This window comes from Plectropomus leopardus, chromosome 18 (assembly GCF_026936395.1).
Source record: "Plectropomus leopardus strain MGB_pleo_1.0 chromosome 18, ASM2693639v1, whole genome shotgun sequence".
In the NCBI taxonomy this organism is placed as follows: domain Eukaryota; kingdom Metazoa; phylum Chordata; class Actinopteri; order Perciformes; family Serranidae; genus Plectropomus; species Plectropomus leopardus.
Window position 1 is genome coordinate 16,161,408 of NC_142193.1, and position 16,742 is coordinate 16,178,149.

Below are 16,742 nucleotides of genomic sequence, written 5' to 3' on the forward strand. Positions count from 1 at the left end.
GACCTGGAGAGGGCAAGGGAGGGAGGGACAGGCCCAAGCAACAGAAAACAACAGAGGGTGAACACACCACATGAGTAATACAAGTCTGATGTCAATTTTAATGAGATGGTTTGATAAAAATCTGTAAAAAAAAAAAACAAAACAGACTTCCTGCACACAGGCAAGTATAAATGTTATTTTCACATAAATACATTTACATAAGTATGAGAAGGCTGGGGTAGTCAGAAATCTGGAAAAGGCAAAAAAAAAAAGAAAAAATCCATCAGACTTTGACAATACACCCTCTTCCTGCAGTTCTGCTCTCTCTGTCCAAAGCCCCTCCCACCAGAAGACCACACACAAATGCACCTGCTTTATACAGTTAGCCTGTGTTTCCCATACATTCATTTATTTAATCTTAAATAACTGTAGAATTGAGCAAAGTGCATTTGCTCAGCTCTTCCTTGCTCCTCTCACTTTCTCTTTCTGTTTATCAGAGCAGAAATTAGATAAAAATTAGCAATCAAGCCACCCAAAAGTCCCTCCGCCTCACTCCCTGTCGCTGTAGTTTATGTCCCATGTAGGAGAGCAGGCAGCAGTGTGGGACACAGACCTTCAGTTGGTGGCTGTAGCGGCTTGATTTTGGCCAGTCCAAACCCCTTAGCACCGGATGTGAGGTGGCTGGTAGCGCACTGTGTAACAGCACCAACTGAAAGTTGGCTGAACCGTCAGGAGGTTGGGGCTGTCCTGTCCCCCGGAGCTGGGGTTCGCGCTGGCTGGATTCGGGTTGCTGGAGCCGCTGACTGGGGGTCAGTCCCCAGAGCTGCTGCCCACTCTCCTACCAGCAAGGAATGAGGCGAAGGACACTTCACCAATATAATGTTTATACTTTTTTTTTGATAAATCTGTCTTCCTTTTTCAGGTTACTTTGCAGTTTAGGCAGTTGTTACCAATTGAGACTTTCTCTGCAGACTTCTTTGTCACTAAATAATACTTTCACTGAAGAGACGTGCATGTCCATTTATAGAGCAGCCAACAGGAATGCTTTTTCTCTAAAATGACCAGTGATTGGCCAAGCTCTCCCATCACTGCGTAGATTTACTTAAGTCTGAGAACAGAGCCAAGAGAAGGTGCAGAAGTCAGGTGTTCTCTCAGTCCACTTGAATTACAATATGCTCAAAGTTTATTAAGGGATTTTTGCCCTGTGACACCAAAAAAAAACAAAAAAAAAAGACCAAAAACTGCCAACCCCAGCTTTGAGACACACAGAGGAAAACAGATATCCTAACAGTTACTGTACATACAGTAACACCGCTGGGAGCCAGGTGAAACCAGCACATCTGTGCTGCTGTGCAGACAGAAGTAATCCAAAGGTAGAGGTCTGAATGCTACGATGGCTGAGGAACTGCATCTGTAGAGGGGGAAAAGAACTGGAATTTATTGGTATATTGACTATTAAAGTAATGCCTGAAACAGAAGATGGTGCAATGATAGTCACATGAAAAAAAAGAGATACACACTAAAAAATCTAAAAAATTTCTTCCAGTCGGATAATCGGTATACAAAAGAGACAAGTGAGAAGGCATAATAATCTGTTCTTATCCCTTATGTTTTAATCACTTTTATTCACAACTGTTAATATGTGATCTTGAGTTGTGCACGGCCAATTCCAGCAAGGACTTACCAACTCCACTGAGGTCTACTGTCTCTGCACAGCCCAGGAAGCGAGCCACATGTGGTGAGCAGGAGGTAGGTTTGTCCTGGTTTTCTCTCAGACAGCGCTCAAACTCTGCAAACTCTGTGGAGCAACCCTGTCTGATCTTTTGGATCACCGGGCTATCCAAAAAAAAAACAAAAAAAAACACCAAACACACATTGAGGGGTGAGATACAAATGTTCTTTGACAATGGATGTTGAGGCAAATTAGAATGGATGTGCAAGTATGTTTCCTCACTGTGATGATGTGCACTGTGCAACCTTCATCTTCAGATCATAACATTTCTGCTGCCATGTTGATGGGTTGGAGGTCACACATAAACCATATGCCTCCATTTCTTTGTGGCAATACTTTGCCGTGATGTCCATGGCAGCCTGCCTGAAAGGTGGCAGATATATGTAAATCAGTCAGTGATTATAGACCAGTCCAATAAGCCATTAACCTGATAAACTCATTCTATCAAGCACAAGCAGTAGACTAAACGGAAAAGTAGTTGTGGAGGATGCAGCCTCATTCAGAAAGTAGCAAATGTCTTTTTTTAAGCCTGAAGTTTATATCTGCCTCTTTATAATCGGCACCTACTCCCTTGACTAGAGAACATTGTAAATATAATGTTATATGAGCCATATTCTTACATGTTGCTCTTTTAGGGTTGTCTCAAACGAAGAAGCTGATCAACCAAGGTTATGGCAGCAGTGCCTCGACATGTGGAGCCATGTTTGTGCGGCACCTACATTGTACACTCCCTTCACTATCTGATTGGATGGAAATACAACATTTTGAAGTCGATCTTTAAGGCTATTGTTTCGGGTTTGTGTCAATCATACGCTCTGGTCCCGCCCCGCGTAGTGACGATGCATCTATTAAAGGGGCAGCCACTTAATTACAGTGTTGAGTATAATAGAAGCAATAAATGATAAATGCAGTTGTTATTAATGCAAAGAAACCGATTTATTCGAATGTTGCATTGATTTTAAGCCAAACTTTACGATTTAAGCGCGTGGAAGATGATACAATGTTTAATTTTCGGGATTTTTCGTGGTGTGCTAAGAGAACCCTACGTGTCTTTGCGTGTTTACGTACGCGGAAGTTACAGTCAGGGAGCGAGCGATTCAGTAAACGGGCAGTGAAGGCTGGACCGAGCACCGCTCCGTGTGTAAAATCGTGTTTTTACCGACGACAGCACGACGGGGTGGTGGTAGATGATCGAGGGGGGCAGCGGTGTGAGTGAAGTACAATGAACGACGCCAAGAAAGAGCGGAGTATGGCTGCAGACGGGGTCCGGGGACCGGGTGAGCTGCAAATGGCCCCCTCTGAGAACCACAGCCAGCATGACAGCGGAGCCGGCGACGAGCTGGTGAGCTCGGTGACGCTGTACCGGCGAAGGCCCCGGCTACTACACGGCACAGTCCTCCCGTTTCTGGCTTTTCTCTACCCGGGCTGGCTGTACGTGTGGCTGGGAGTGTATGGTGCTTCAGAGTATCCAGAGGCAGGCCTCCTGTCGCTAGCCGCTATCGGGATCGCGCACGTCCTCACAGCGCTTTCTGGTTATTGGTCCGTGCACGCGCACTGTTGGCTCACTTGTTCCAAGGTAAATTGTAGAGTTGTAAAGTTGTAGCAGTGATTGTGCTCCAGATCAGTGATGGAATAACTGTTCAGATCCTTTACATAAATATAAGTACCAATGCCACACTATAAAAATACTATTTTACAAAATAAAGTCATGCATTTAAAAGTTTAATAAAGTAAAAGTACGTAAGCATATTTAGGAAAACACACTTAAAGTAAAAGTACCCAGTGTAGAAAAACGGATATTAAAAACACCCCCCAAATCTTGAAAAAGGAAACAAAAGAATTGTAAAAAACAAACAAACAAAAATTAAAAATTATTAAAATAATAATAAAAAAATCTTAAAAACACAAAATTATGTGGAACATTTTCAATAAAACCCCCACCCCAATGTCAGAAATATTTAAAAACTAGGCTTGCCATTTATAAGCACTTGCCTCAATCAACTTTTGGTAAAATTGACAATCAATAAATGGATTAATAATTATTTGAAACAGTCAAATGCAAAGTAAAGTAACTAAGGACTTCAGGTAAATGTAGTGAAGTAAAAAGTACAATATTTCCTGCTAAAATGTAGTGGAGTAAAGTATATAGTGAATAGTAAAGTAAAGTACAAGTAGGTTACCTTGAATGTGTACTTAAGTACAATACTTGTGTAAATGTGCTTAGTTACATTCCACCACTGCTCCAGACTAACGATGTCTCTGGGGAACCCACTGTTTTCCCTTGTCCCCTGTACACAGAGGTTAAAGGTAAAGGTCAGCATGAACCGAGGAGCAAGTATCAATGTCTTGCTCAAAGGCACTACAGCAGGGCAGGTGTGCTTGAACAAACAATGGTTTCCAAATACCCCTGATATATAACAGTCACATATAAACTGTTGAAGTATAGAAAATCACCTGTCCAGTGTGTGAATTTCAGGGTAATGGGAAATGAAAGTATCATTTTAAACTAACTTTCCGGAGCATTTCATAAAATAACCTCACTGGTGAGTTTGTACTGCCAATTTAAGATAGGAAATTCTGTTTTGCAAAATGACACAGTATTAAAAATAGCAGTTTTTGCAACAATATTGTTACAGCGATCAATGATCTTTAATAATTGACGTTGCTTGGTATTTCTGTGTGTTTTCTCAGTAAGCAGTTGTGTAAGAGAGTTTAGATCTTACAAAGACATTAAAGTAGATTTGCATTAACAATATATTTGGGTGATTTTTTTTGCCATCAAATATAAAAGTTGAGGATTCTTTAAGAATGAATTTCATATTGATCAAGCAGCTGTATGAAAAATAACAGCGACCACCCAGCCACAGTGTGTGAACTTGTCACCTGTTCATTTGTATAAACAGGAACCAGATCCAAACAAGGCCACGCTGGCGAAGGTCGTACCCACCCCCAACAACGGTTCTGCCGAGCTTGTGGCACTACAGAGGGACCAGGTCAGATAACGTTTGCTCTCAGGATGCTCCAAGTTGTCTTTATTGGAAACACATCCAAGATCTCACATTCTCTGCCTCGCAAAGCTCATATTTTGTCACACACCATTTAATCTTGCCAGTTGTTTGAAATCGTCATCAGCTCAGTTTGTCCAGTGATTGGTTTGGCAATTCGGGGATTTTTCTTGGCTCAAAATAAGGCGGAAGTGGTGCCATCCTGGTCATTTGTTTAAGCCAACATTTATACAAAGTATTTTATATAAAATATAAAGTATTTTGAGAGTTTTACTAATTATTTGATTGTAAAAAGACAATTATTATTTTATATATTATTATATATACGTTTTTAAAGTGCACTGAACTTACATATTGCATGACCTGATTTAAGTGTTTGAGACTGAGAACATGACCACAAATTCTTCATCTTGCCAGTTTTAGCATTGCTTTTCCTGGTGCACTGTGCTGGTTATGAAAGTGCCAACACATTGTCGTAATTCCACAGTTGCAGTTGCAACTGACAGAAATCCACTAAGTGCAACACTTGTTAGAAAGAAAGTGTTGTCCATTAAGACAGTTGTCAGAGTTTTGTCGAGAGCTTGAGGCGGCATGCAATTGGGCGAGGAGGGCCTTCTCCTTATCTCTGTGCAGGAAAAAGCCTGGCATGGCGTCAGTGTGAGCAAACTGTCATTGCATTTTAATCTCATTTGTGACTTATCTTTTGTTCAGTGAAAAATCAAAGAAACAACCCTTTCTTGACCGAATGCTTTAATTAGATTTTCTTTCTTTTTCTTTTTCTGACCAACAGGATGAGAATGGTGAAGGGATTTTATCTTTTGAGTTTCAAAAGATCCGCTACACATTTGACCACAAAGAGAAGAAATGTTTCCTTCCAATAGCATTTCCCATAAACAACCCAATGGGTTACTTTCAGTCCTGGCGTGGCTACCAGGAGGAGGCTGAACTCAGAGCTGCAGAAAAGCGCTACGGCACCAACCGTGCTGAGATGGTGGTGCCAGATTTCCTGGAGCTCTTTAAAGAGAGGGCCACGGCTCCCTTTTTTGTCTTCCAGGTATTTGTGTGAATGTTTGTTTCTTTATAACATGACTGGTTTTGTTGTGAAAAAAAATGGTTTTATACATTTTAATGTTTTCTTAATTTTAATTGCATTGATGTTGAGAAACTTGTAAAAGTGACTGTATCTGTATATCTGTTATCTGCCATCCTTCAGGTGTTCTGTGTCGGGCTGTGGTGTCTGGACGAGTACTGGTACTACAGTGTTTTCACATTGTTCATGCTGGTGGCGTTCGAGGCTTCCCTGGTCCAGCAGCAAATGAGGAATATGTCGGAGATCCGCCGCATGGGGAACAAGCCCTACATGATCCAGGTGGGCTTGATCAAGTTTAAGATTTAGCATATTTTATTTTAAATTCATAAACAAACATTTCTTCTTGCATCTGAGAATGCATTATGTACTGTTTATTTTCCTTGCTGTTAAAGTATCCTTACATGTTTAATGTGTTTTATGCCAGGTGTATCGCAACAGGAAGTGGAGGCCTGTTTCAAGTGATGAGCTTGTACCTGGTGACATCGTCTCAATAGGTGAATGTCCTGTCTACATTTTTTTGACTTCTTACTGCAAAAGTTATTATAGGTTAAGTTTTTAGGCTAATGACTTACAGAAACATTGCGTGCAGTTGTCAGCCTTAGCCAGATACAGTTCAGACACAGCACTTAAGCGCCGATTTGTGAGCACTGAGCCGACAATTTGCTTTTGTCAAGGAGCTCCAAAAACTGTCTGCAAGCGGAAACTCAGGGTCAAAGTCGTGTTGTGTGAACTAGGCATTAGTGTGTGTTTAAAATGTATATTCTCCGCTTCACAGGACGTTCGCCCCAGGACAATTTGGTACCGTGTGATGTGCTGCTACTCAGGGGACGCTGCATTGTGGATGAGGCCATGCTGACTGGAGAGTCGGTGCCCCAGATGAAGGTTTGAGGCAAACTCATAAACCACACGTAATAGCCATATACAGAGCTGAGGGCATAGACTTTGGAGTGTAAAAGCCTCAATTATTTTAGATGGCATGAGACTATTGTGGAGTATTGTAATTACTGCTGACTATATGGGGTGTGCAGGAGCCAGTGGAGGACTTGGACCCAGAGCGAATCTTGGACGTTCAGACAGACTCTCGACTCCACGTCATCTCTGGGGGGACAAAAGTGGTCCAACATAGCCCCCCTTTAAAGGCCAGTGCTGGACTCAAACGTAAGTGCTGATTCCAGTCTTTGTTTACTAACAACAACATATACTGACTGTTGAATTAGTGAATAAAATAGTGCATCTTCCACCCATCCCCATCATTAAATCAAGATGAAAGCCCGTTAATCTTTTCCCTCATGTGCAGCTGTAGACAACGGCTGTGTGGCCTACGTACTGAGAACAGGATTCTACACCTCTCAGGTGAGAAAGTTGCTTTATACTGTGTTTGTTTCTGCACTCCCTTTCTTGATTGTCATGCATTTTAATTTTTGTTTTGACAACATTCGTGTAGTACATGTTAAGCCAGTTTTGAAAGTGGACTGACTTTGTTAACAAACTCACCTCCAGGGTAAACTGTTACGGACCATCCTCTTCGGTGTGAAGAGAGTGACAGCAAACAACCTGGAGACTTTTATCTTCATTCTCTTCCTCCTTGTGTTTGCCATTGCTGCCGCTCTTTACGTGTGGTTAGAAGGTGAGGTGCACAGAATGAATTCATAAAGAAGTAATTCTCATTTTAACACATTGTGTTTATTGAAGGGGCCCAGACCAGGATATCCTCGGAGGCGGTCTCTGTTTATTCTGACAAAAGAAGAATCTTCCCTCAATTGTCATTTATGTAACTTACGCCCTACACAAATTAAATTGCACAGGAATGTGTGTTAACGTGCTACACAATAAGTTTAAGATAGTAGGTAAACTTATAAATGTAGTTATCGTAGTTTAACAGTAAGGCTAAAACACAGAAATGAAAAAAAGATCCATATATTGACTCTGGAGGCCTAATATGTCAGGTTATAACTGTTAACAAAGATTCTGTGCAATTATAATATTACACATTACTACAGATGTACTGCTCTGTCACACATATTGCTGCTGTATTACCGACTTTGTTACACTCAGCTGGAGGTGACAGCATAAATTATCTAAATAATATCTTTGTTCTTTGTATCACTCCTTCAGGGACCAAAGATGCCAGTAGGAACCGCTACAAGCTGTTTCTGGAGTGCACGCTAATCCTCACTTCGGTGGTTCCACCAGAACTCCCCATCGAGCTTTCTCTGGCAGTTAACACGTCTCTTATCGCCCTGGCTAAACTTTGTACGTCTGTGTTTGCTCCTATCCTGCATGTTTCTAAAATAGATATTAAGAGATCTGGATAAAGCAGATTATAACATAAAGCTTGAAACAGCAGGTGTTCATTCAAGTCTTCTTTTTCTGCCCTTGCTTAGATGTATTCTGCACGGAGCCCTTCAGGATACCGTTTGCAGGGAAGGTGGAGGTTTGCTGTTTTGACAAAACAGGAACACTGACCAGCGACAGTCTGGTGGTACGAGGGGTAGCAGGCCTCAGGTAAACCCTGCCGTTCATTATTAAACATCATAATTTATGAAATGCAAATGATACTGTACTATGCTCTAGATTAGGTAATATTCACATACATTTGTGCTGTGTGAAGGGTTTTGACTGATGTTTTTGTTTATGACAGAGAAGGAAAGGAGGTGATGCCTGTATCTGAGATCCCAGTTGAGACACATCGAGTGGTGGCCACCTGCCACTCACTGGTCACACTGGATGATGGACAGCTGGTTGGAGATCCACTGGAAAAAGCTATGCTTACTGCTGCTGACTGGACCCTCACTAAAGGTATGGGGAAATGACCTCCAATAAATGCACAGTGCAGGGTCGTGGCAGGTGTGTGTAGAACACGTGTGTGCTCATGCTTGAGTTGCACCTCACACAATCTTTACATTTGTTTCTTTATTGCAAAAAATCTTTCAAGAAACCTGCTATGTTAAGCATGATGGTCTAATCTGACCATTTCTTAAAGGGAAAACTTTAGTCTTTTGAAGTGGGGGTTGTAAGAGGCACTTATCCATAGTCAGTGTATTACCTACAGTACTAGGTGGCAGTCGGTGCACCCTTAGTTTGAAGAGGCAGACAGAAAATCCACCATGGAAGCTAAGCAATGTACTGCTGTGGACAGGATGGGCAGCAAAACGTGTTAAAGCCCACATAAGAACTTAAAACACCATAAGTGTTGATGTATATATACACATATGTATTTTTATATATATATATATATATATATATATATATATATATATATATAGATACACACACATATATATATATATATAGATACACACACATATATATATATATATATATACATATACTGCAGAAAGCTCTGCCCTACACGTAAGCCCTTAACTTGCTGATCATGAGAGCTGCTGGTCTACTGCTGCCACGATCAGTTCATTTGTTTGTGTTATTGTGTGATTTTGGCTTATATCAGAGTTTGTTTGGATCCACTAAAGTCATGCAAGAACACAAACAAACTAACTGATCGAGGCAGCAGTAGAACATCAGCTCCCGTGATCAGCATGCAAATAACTGTTACTCTCAATGGAGTCTGGTTTTCAATAGAGTGATATAATGGCTTCTGTTCCCCATTATAAATCGCTGTTTGACAACAAGGTAAAGCAGTGAAAATATTCTAAAACTAGCATACACTATAAATGATCTTGATTTTTTTCAAGTGATACTATGGATAACTACCTCATACACAAGCTTAAGTGTGTGTCTCACTGACTCTTGCCACTTTGACCAGATGAAAAGGTTTTTCCACGAGGCATCAAAACCCAGGGACTTAAGATCCACCAGCGCTTCCACTTTGCCAGCGCTCTGAAGAGGATGTCAGTCCTGGCCTCCTATGAGAAACTGGGCTCTACTGAACTCTGCTACATCTCAACTGTCAAGGGAGCTCCAGAGACACTCAGAGGAATGGTACATAGCCTTAATACATACTTGCTGTAGCTTAATCAAGTGTACCTACTAGTGCTAATGTGGCTGTAACCTTATCAGCTGTATCTTCTGATGCTCTAATGTTGCTGTGTTTATAGTTTGCAGAATGTCCAGCGAATTATGACGAAGTCCACAAGGAAATGTCTCGGGAAGGGGCTAGAGTGCTGGCCTTGGGATACAAAGAGATGGGACACCTCAGTCATCAGCAGGTTCTTACTTCATTTGACACAAAACTATCAGAGAAAATCTAATCTGTTGGTGTAGTTTTGTCTGACGAGAATAGATTAAGTTACAAACTGAGATGGATCTTTTTTGTGTCTTGTAGGTCCGGGAGATGAGTCGCGATGCTCTGGAGTGTGACTTGAATTTTGTCGGGTTCATGGTTGTGTCCTGCCCCCTCAAAAACGACAGCAAGGCTGTCATCAGAGAGATCCAGGAGGCTTCTCATCATGTAAATACACTGAAAACACACCATTGTGCACAGCTTGTTTTTAAGATGGATAATTCTTCACATTTGCTTTCAGGTGGTGATGATCACAGGAGACAACCCTCTAACGGCATGCCATGTAGCAAGAGAGCTCCACTTCATCCAGAAAGAACACACACTTGTTTTGCAGCCAAGTCCCGGTCAGGGTAAGATAAGCCAGTGGAGAATGATGCACTAACAAATGTTGTATCTTAAGGGCATCTTGTAGTAATCCATGTGCAGTGTTTTGACCAAGGACAAAGATCAGAATCATTTACCTCTCGTGTTTTTTTGTTTACCAGGTGAGTGGCAGTGGGAGTCCATTGATGGCAGCGTGCGTGTACCGCTGCCGCCTCCCTCCGTTTCCTCTTTCGTGCTTCAATATGACCTGTGTGTAACAGGGGAGGGGCTAGCCAGACTGAGTTGTGATCCCCGGCTACTCCACACCCTCCTGCCTCACATACGGGTGTTTGCACGTGTCAGTCCAAAACAGAAGGTTGGTCCCAAAATACCCTTAAAGTGATACTGATAGAAACAGAGTACTTCATTTGATACCCATTATGTGAATGGAAGCATTTAATTGCATAATACATCACTGGGTGTGACAGGTGTGTTTCATCTGTTTTCCTTGGACTTGAAATATACAGCACATAAAAAAATGACAATTTCGAGTACCAATAAAATCAAACAAGTAAAAATTTAGATACCACACAACATAAATAAATACATACACCTGTAGAACATATCAGTGTGTAAATATTAGCAGAGACATAGACTTTAATGACAACAGGTCTGTCTGTCCTCAAACCATTTTTAACAGGAATTTTGAAAAGCTGATGCCGTTTCTAACATTTGAATTCCATTGTTTTGTTGCTGCTGATGATCTTGCTTTTCTTATTTCCCTGTTAACTGTTAAAATATATTACTACTTGGCATTTGGTTTTGTTGAACGATACCTTAAAGGTACTGAGTATTTATATCCAGCCCGAATACAACATGACATGATGTCAAGGTTTTTAAACCACTGCTTCAATGGAGTTGTATAACAGGAAATATTTCTTTACCTCAAACATCAATAATCTGTGTTAGATTGTGTATATTTTGTCAAAGAGCAAAGGCCTCTTTGTTTACCAATAATACAGTGATACCCGTAACAGACCAAGTGGTGAGAGACCGATTGTGGTCTCAGTCCACCATATAACAGCAGAAGAAATGTATTAATTTTGTCTGGGAAATTTCTCTCTTGGGGTTTTTAAAAGGTATTTGGGGAAATATGGGGAATCAGTATTTTGAGAATAACGGTACGATGGTGCTATATGTAACAATGTAAAAGTATCTTATGTCTTTTGGAAGCTTGATCTATAATAACTTTCCTCTTATGTTTTAGGAATTTGTCATCACGAGCCTAAAGGGGCTGGGTTATGTGACACTGATGTGTGGAGATGGCACAAATGATGTTGGAGCTCTCAAACACGCCCACATAGGTGAGATTTATCAGCCACTAAAACTAAGAACATGTGTCCCCATGTGCGACCCCAACAGTGTGTAGTGATGATTGTTTTTCCTCAGGTGTTGCTCTGTTAGCCAACGCCCCTGAACGCATGCCTGAAAGAAAGAAGCGGGGGAGAGAAAAGGAAGCGTCCACAGCAGAATCCAGACCTCTACCACCTGCCAGTTCAGGAGGCAAACTGAGCTCCAGAGCAGCCAGACAAAGGGTGATGGCACAGAGAGAAGAGCAGCTTGCAGCACAAAAGGTGTGCGTCTTCAAAAGGGGCCTCCTTGCAGAGTCCTAAAATTAAATGTGCCTTTTGTGGAAATAATGCAGATGTAGTGCACAGATCTAAACATCAGCGTTTTACTTTGTAATAGGAGAGGATCAGTCAAGTCTTACGGGAACTTGAAGAGGATCAGGTACAAGTAGTGAAACTGGGTGATGCCTCCATCGCTGCGCCCTTCACCTCCAAACTCTCCTCTATACAGTGCAGTGAGTGACACAGGTTCATGACACAGTTGGCAAAAATCTGAACATGAAGGTGCTTCCCAACCCTGAGACTTTTTTTCTTCCCTTCCCCAGTCTGCCATGTAATAAAGCAAGGCCGTTGCACTCTGGTGACAACGCTGCAGATGTTCAAGATCCTCGCTCTCAACGCCCTGGTTCTGGCCTACAGCCAGTCTGTACTCTACCTCGAGGGGGTCAAGTTCAGCGACTTCCAGGCGACGCTGCAGGGCCTGCTCTTGGCCGGATGCTTCCTCTTCATCTCTCGATCAAAGGTGAGAATTTATGTCAGAAACAATATAACCCCTGCATGTTTCTGGTTGATTGTTCTCCAAGAAAGGTTATCTTTTACTGAATGCTTTTCTTTAATTCTGATGCAATGTCCATGTTCATATTAATGATCTTTTTGTGTCTTGTTTACACAGCCCCTGAAAACGTTGTCTCGAGAGCGGCCGTTACCAAACATCTTCAATCTTTATACCGTGTTGACTGTGCTGCTGCAGTTTGCTGTTCACTTCTGTAGTCTGGTGTATCTTTACAAAGAGGCACAAAGCAGAAGTCCGCCCAGGTAAATCACAGCAGGACACAAAGAGCGAGAGAGAGAGTAAACAAGTGAAATATCTAAAGAGGAATTCTGCTATTTTTTTAAACCCTTTTTGCCCCCAATTTCCCATTTTTTTGACTAAGTGACTTGTGGGAACAACAATTATTTGAATTAGTCCAGTATTGACAGAGAGTGCTGCAGCCGGTTGGCTGCGAAATAGGCTGTAGTCTACCACTCTGAGCATGTGTGCCCCTTCAATTTAGATCCACTAAAAGTGCTTTCATTTGTCAATGACAGGCTCAGATTGTTGTTCTGAGTGTCTTACAGCATTACGGAGCGGGCCCTACAGAAAAAAAGAAGTTTTTCCATTCAAGTCTGTGTGTCCAAGTTTTGCTGACAAAAAGTTTCATTCTGAAATCTCAAGAGAGTTGACCTGTTGCAGGAAGAAAACTGGAATTAAGAGTGGAGTGCTGGTAAATAGTTTGTTGTGTTGGAGTACAGAAAGCATAGCTCTTATCTAGAGACCTCAAATATTATGGCAGAATAGCTTATTTCAGATATCTAATGAAGACTTGTAGATTTCAGAATGAGACTTCTTTAGCGAGACTTTGACACAAAATAGAACAGAACAAGGAAAATAAAGAAAAGCTTTTCAATGCTGTCAGACACTGATAACAACAATCAGACCTATCAGTGGCAAAATAAGCACTTTTAATAACAAAGTGAAGGTGTCCAGAATGGTTACATTGCAGCTTGTTTGCTTGCTGTCACCTGCAGTGCTGTCTCAATACTGGACCAGTTTCAAAAATTGTTCTTCCCAGTCCCTCAGTCATTAAAAACATGGTAAAATAGAGTCCAGGTTAAAAAATATTGGAGTTCCTATTTAATACATTATAATAACATTTTACTCTTCCTTTCTCTTTTGCAGAGAGGAGCAGTTTGTAGATCTTTATAAAGAGTTTGAACCCAGTCTAATAAACAGCACCGTGTATATAATGTCTATGGCCATGCAGATGGCCACCTTTGCCATTAACTACAAGGTAATTATTCATAATAACATTATTATTTTTGGTCTTTTCAATTCTTTATAGTATAGTAAACTCACAGAATTTCTTGTGTCTGAAAGGGTCACCCCTTCATGGAGTCTCTCAGTGAGAATCGACCACTTCTATGGAGTATCGCTTTGTCAGGTTTAGCGATTGTGGGACTTCTTACTGGTTCCTCACCAGAATTCAACGAACAGTTTGCTCTTGTAGATATTCCAACTGAGGTGAGCTGATTTTACTTTACATTGTGTTGTTCTGTTTCTGATGTGCTCTGTGATGTAACCCGCTTCCTGTTCATTTCCTTGCAGTTCAAATTAATCATAGCCCAGGTTCTGGTGGTGGACTTTGTCGCCGCTCTGCTGGTGGACCGTGTCCTTCAGTTCCTGCTGGGCAAAGGAACTCTCAGGCTGCCTTCTTGAACTCAGTGCCAACAGCGACCGCTGCCCTTACCAACCAAACTGTAAAGGGAGAGAAGCCTTTGGAGAAGGGAGAGAAGTGAAGCTGTTGTGACAAACACAAGACAGCTGAGACAGTCATGGCGTGCAGTACTGTACACTCCGTGTTTCCCCTCCTTCGTCCTGTTCTACCCATCCTTAACTATCTGTGTTTCTGCATTTTCATCAGCTCTTTTTTAAAATTCTCTTTTTGTTTTCTTCATAACTCTTGATTTTTTCCCTACATTTCTCTCTCTCTCTCTCTCTCTATTCATCTGTTCCTCTCCGCTGCTACACAAGGCCATGAAGACAGCAGTATTGAGTGGAGTGCGAGACTGTGTGCCAGCCAGAGTGACACATACAGGCACACAAAAGGGGCATTCTCCAAGAGAATTGCAAAAGTGTTTTTGATTTTTTTTGATTCCTCTCCCTGATTTTGTAAAAAGTGAAAAACATCTCTAACAGACTTATAAAGACTTACAGATAAAAACAATATTGAAGTCAGCCAAGTGTTTTACAAGTACAAGTACAATACTGATGTGTCTGCACATGGAGAGGATGAGCATGTCCAGCTGGATGTGAACTATCCTGTTCCCAAAATTAGGTAAGTAAAGAATCAGGGTATGAGAGTGTTCCTGCACAGAGAAAGACATTTTTAATTAAACATTTTATTATGGGACAAAAAACAAAAGCAAAAACAAATGTGCCATCTCATTAAGCAGCGGTTAATTGAAGGGAGACTTGTGAACTTGTTTACTGACCAACTGATCTTAACTACCAAACATGCTGATGTCAGGAGATTATCCACAGATAACTGTTGCTATTTGTCTTTAATATAAACCTATACAAACCTTTGTATGATGAACAAATTAGAGCAGCTTATACAAACTTGTTTTCCCCACAAAAAAGAAAATCCAGAAATCCATTTTAGCAAAAATAAAGTACTGTACTAAGCATTATGGACAACCATGGAGCTGTGTAAGAGCCTTGAAATCTAACATGTAAAGAACTGCAGCTAGCTCTAAGTGAGTTTATCCCACAAATTGTATCAGCGGACTCCTAATGATGTGTTGAACATTATCCTAAATTTACAAAGAGCAAAACAAACAAACAAAAAATTCATAGTCAAAAGTTTACAGTCATGAGTCTGAGAAATCGGCTCTAGCCTTTTTTGAAGCTGTTGGAGCTGGTATTTTCTGCTAGATTAACAAAAAAGAGGCTGAAGCAAACATTTTAGACAAAATGTGGTGCATGATAGACCCATATGAAAGACCTATATTTCTCCCTTTTTAAAAAAAATTAAAAAATTATCAGGGACATTTTTGCCACTTTGCGTATTATGAATCTTCCAACTTCTAATGCGTCACTTTTGTAGTTAAAAAACGGCAATTAGTCAGGCGGTCTATGCTTGAGCCTGGTTAAAATGAATTGAAATCAGTGAGCCTACTTTTTAAAATGACATTTTCCAGGAAAGAGCTTGAAGGAAGGTTTAACCTTTTCCTTTAATTTGAATATTATAATACTTTTCTTATACTTGTTTGTGGATAATGCACAATCTCCTGTATTTTTACCCAAATGGCTGCACTTACTGCTATTGGTATTTACTTAATGGTGATTTTAACACATTTGGCACAGCCACCAAAATGATAAAACTCAAGACTAGAAAATTGTGTGGAATATTTCAACATGCGTGTGTCATTTTTTGGAAAGCTTTGTTAAGTGTTGGTTACTTATGACTGACTAAAGGAAACACATAGATGACAGTGTGAGAGGAGGGACATTGTAGGAGGTAGTTATTTATGACTGAATTTGCACACTCAGCAGATAGCAATACTATCTTGTAAAAAAAAACAACTAAAAACAAATAACCAATGGCTGGGAAATTCCATGATGAAGGTCAAAGCTGGTGAGCACAAGGTCTCCAGCACTGAAGGTCAAAGCACCAGAGCTCTGAAGAACCAGCTGAGAAACTCTTAAGCTATAAATCAGAAATCTAACCAAAGTGTACAAAAAAGACAAGGGCAATACATAAAGGCAGTCCAAACAGTTTATGATGATAAGTCTAAATATCACATTCTGATAATATTTGCTCTCAAGTACCCTTGGTTAGGTCATGTTTGCTCCTATGTATAGTCCATGTGCCTGTTGATTTCACAATTTAATGTTGAAACTTACTGCAAAAGAACCTTTTGAGGTCTTACAAAGGCTTTGCTAAAGTAGTCTGAGTACAAGTACTACTTTATACAATATTTGTAGTATTTTCCACTGTTTTGTCTCTTATTTCTAAAATCTTAAAATTAACTCATAGTAAGTTTGCATTTCTTTGACTAGATTTTGGCACATTAAACCCAATGATTTGAAACGTTATATGACCAACACATAAGAAAATCTGTAGGTTATCATGCATCTCCTAATCTGCGGTGCAGGTTTCTTTTGCTTCCTGAAAGCATTAAATTATACCAATATTGTCAATTTATATTCGACAGAAAA

General features: G+C 40.6%; 2 protein-coding genes across 2 annotated transcripts; one reads left to right on the forward strand and one right to left on the reverse strand.

Moving 5' to 3' along the window:
* Window positions 1–71: 71 nt before the first annotated feature.
* chchd5 (coiled-coil-helix-coiled-coil-helix domain containing 5) lies at window positions 72–2,477 on the reverse strand. The gene is made up of 4 exons (XM_042504816.2): window positions 2,332–2,477; window positions 1,934–2,074; window positions 1,664–1,815; window positions 72–1,390 (listed from the first exon to the last, which is right to left on the reverse strand). Coding segments are annotated over exons 1-4 (318 nt in total). The 5' UTR covers window positions 2,334–2,477; the 3' UTR covers window positions 72–1,367.
* A 293-nt stretch (window positions 2,478–2,770) lies between these two features.
* On the forward strand, window positions 2,771–15,223 carry atp13a1 (ATPase 13A1). The gene is made up of 25 exons (XM_042504790.2): window positions 2,771–3,287; window positions 4,615–4,704; window positions 5,507–5,770; window positions 5,930–6,085; window positions 6,231–6,300; window positions 6,582–6,688; window positions 6,835–6,964; window positions 7,104–7,159; window positions 7,307–7,433; window positions 7,922–8,059; window positions 8,191–8,311; window positions 8,448–8,605; window positions 9,573–9,748; window positions 9,865–9,975; window positions 10,092–10,217; window positions 10,291–10,399; window positions 10,535–10,728; window positions 11,620–11,716; window positions 11,802–11,986; window positions 12,102–12,216; window positions 12,307–12,503; window positions 12,654–12,796; window positions 13,701–13,812; window positions 13,899–14,042; window positions 14,127–15,223. The coding sequence occupies exons 1-25, from the start codon at window positions 2,934–2,936 to the stop codon at window positions 14,235–14,237; spliced, it is 3,591 nt and encodes a 1,196-aa protein (XP_042360724.2). The 5' UTR covers window positions 2,771–2,933; the 3' UTR covers window positions 14,238–15,223.
* Window positions 15,224–16,742: the final 1,519 nt, after the last annotated feature.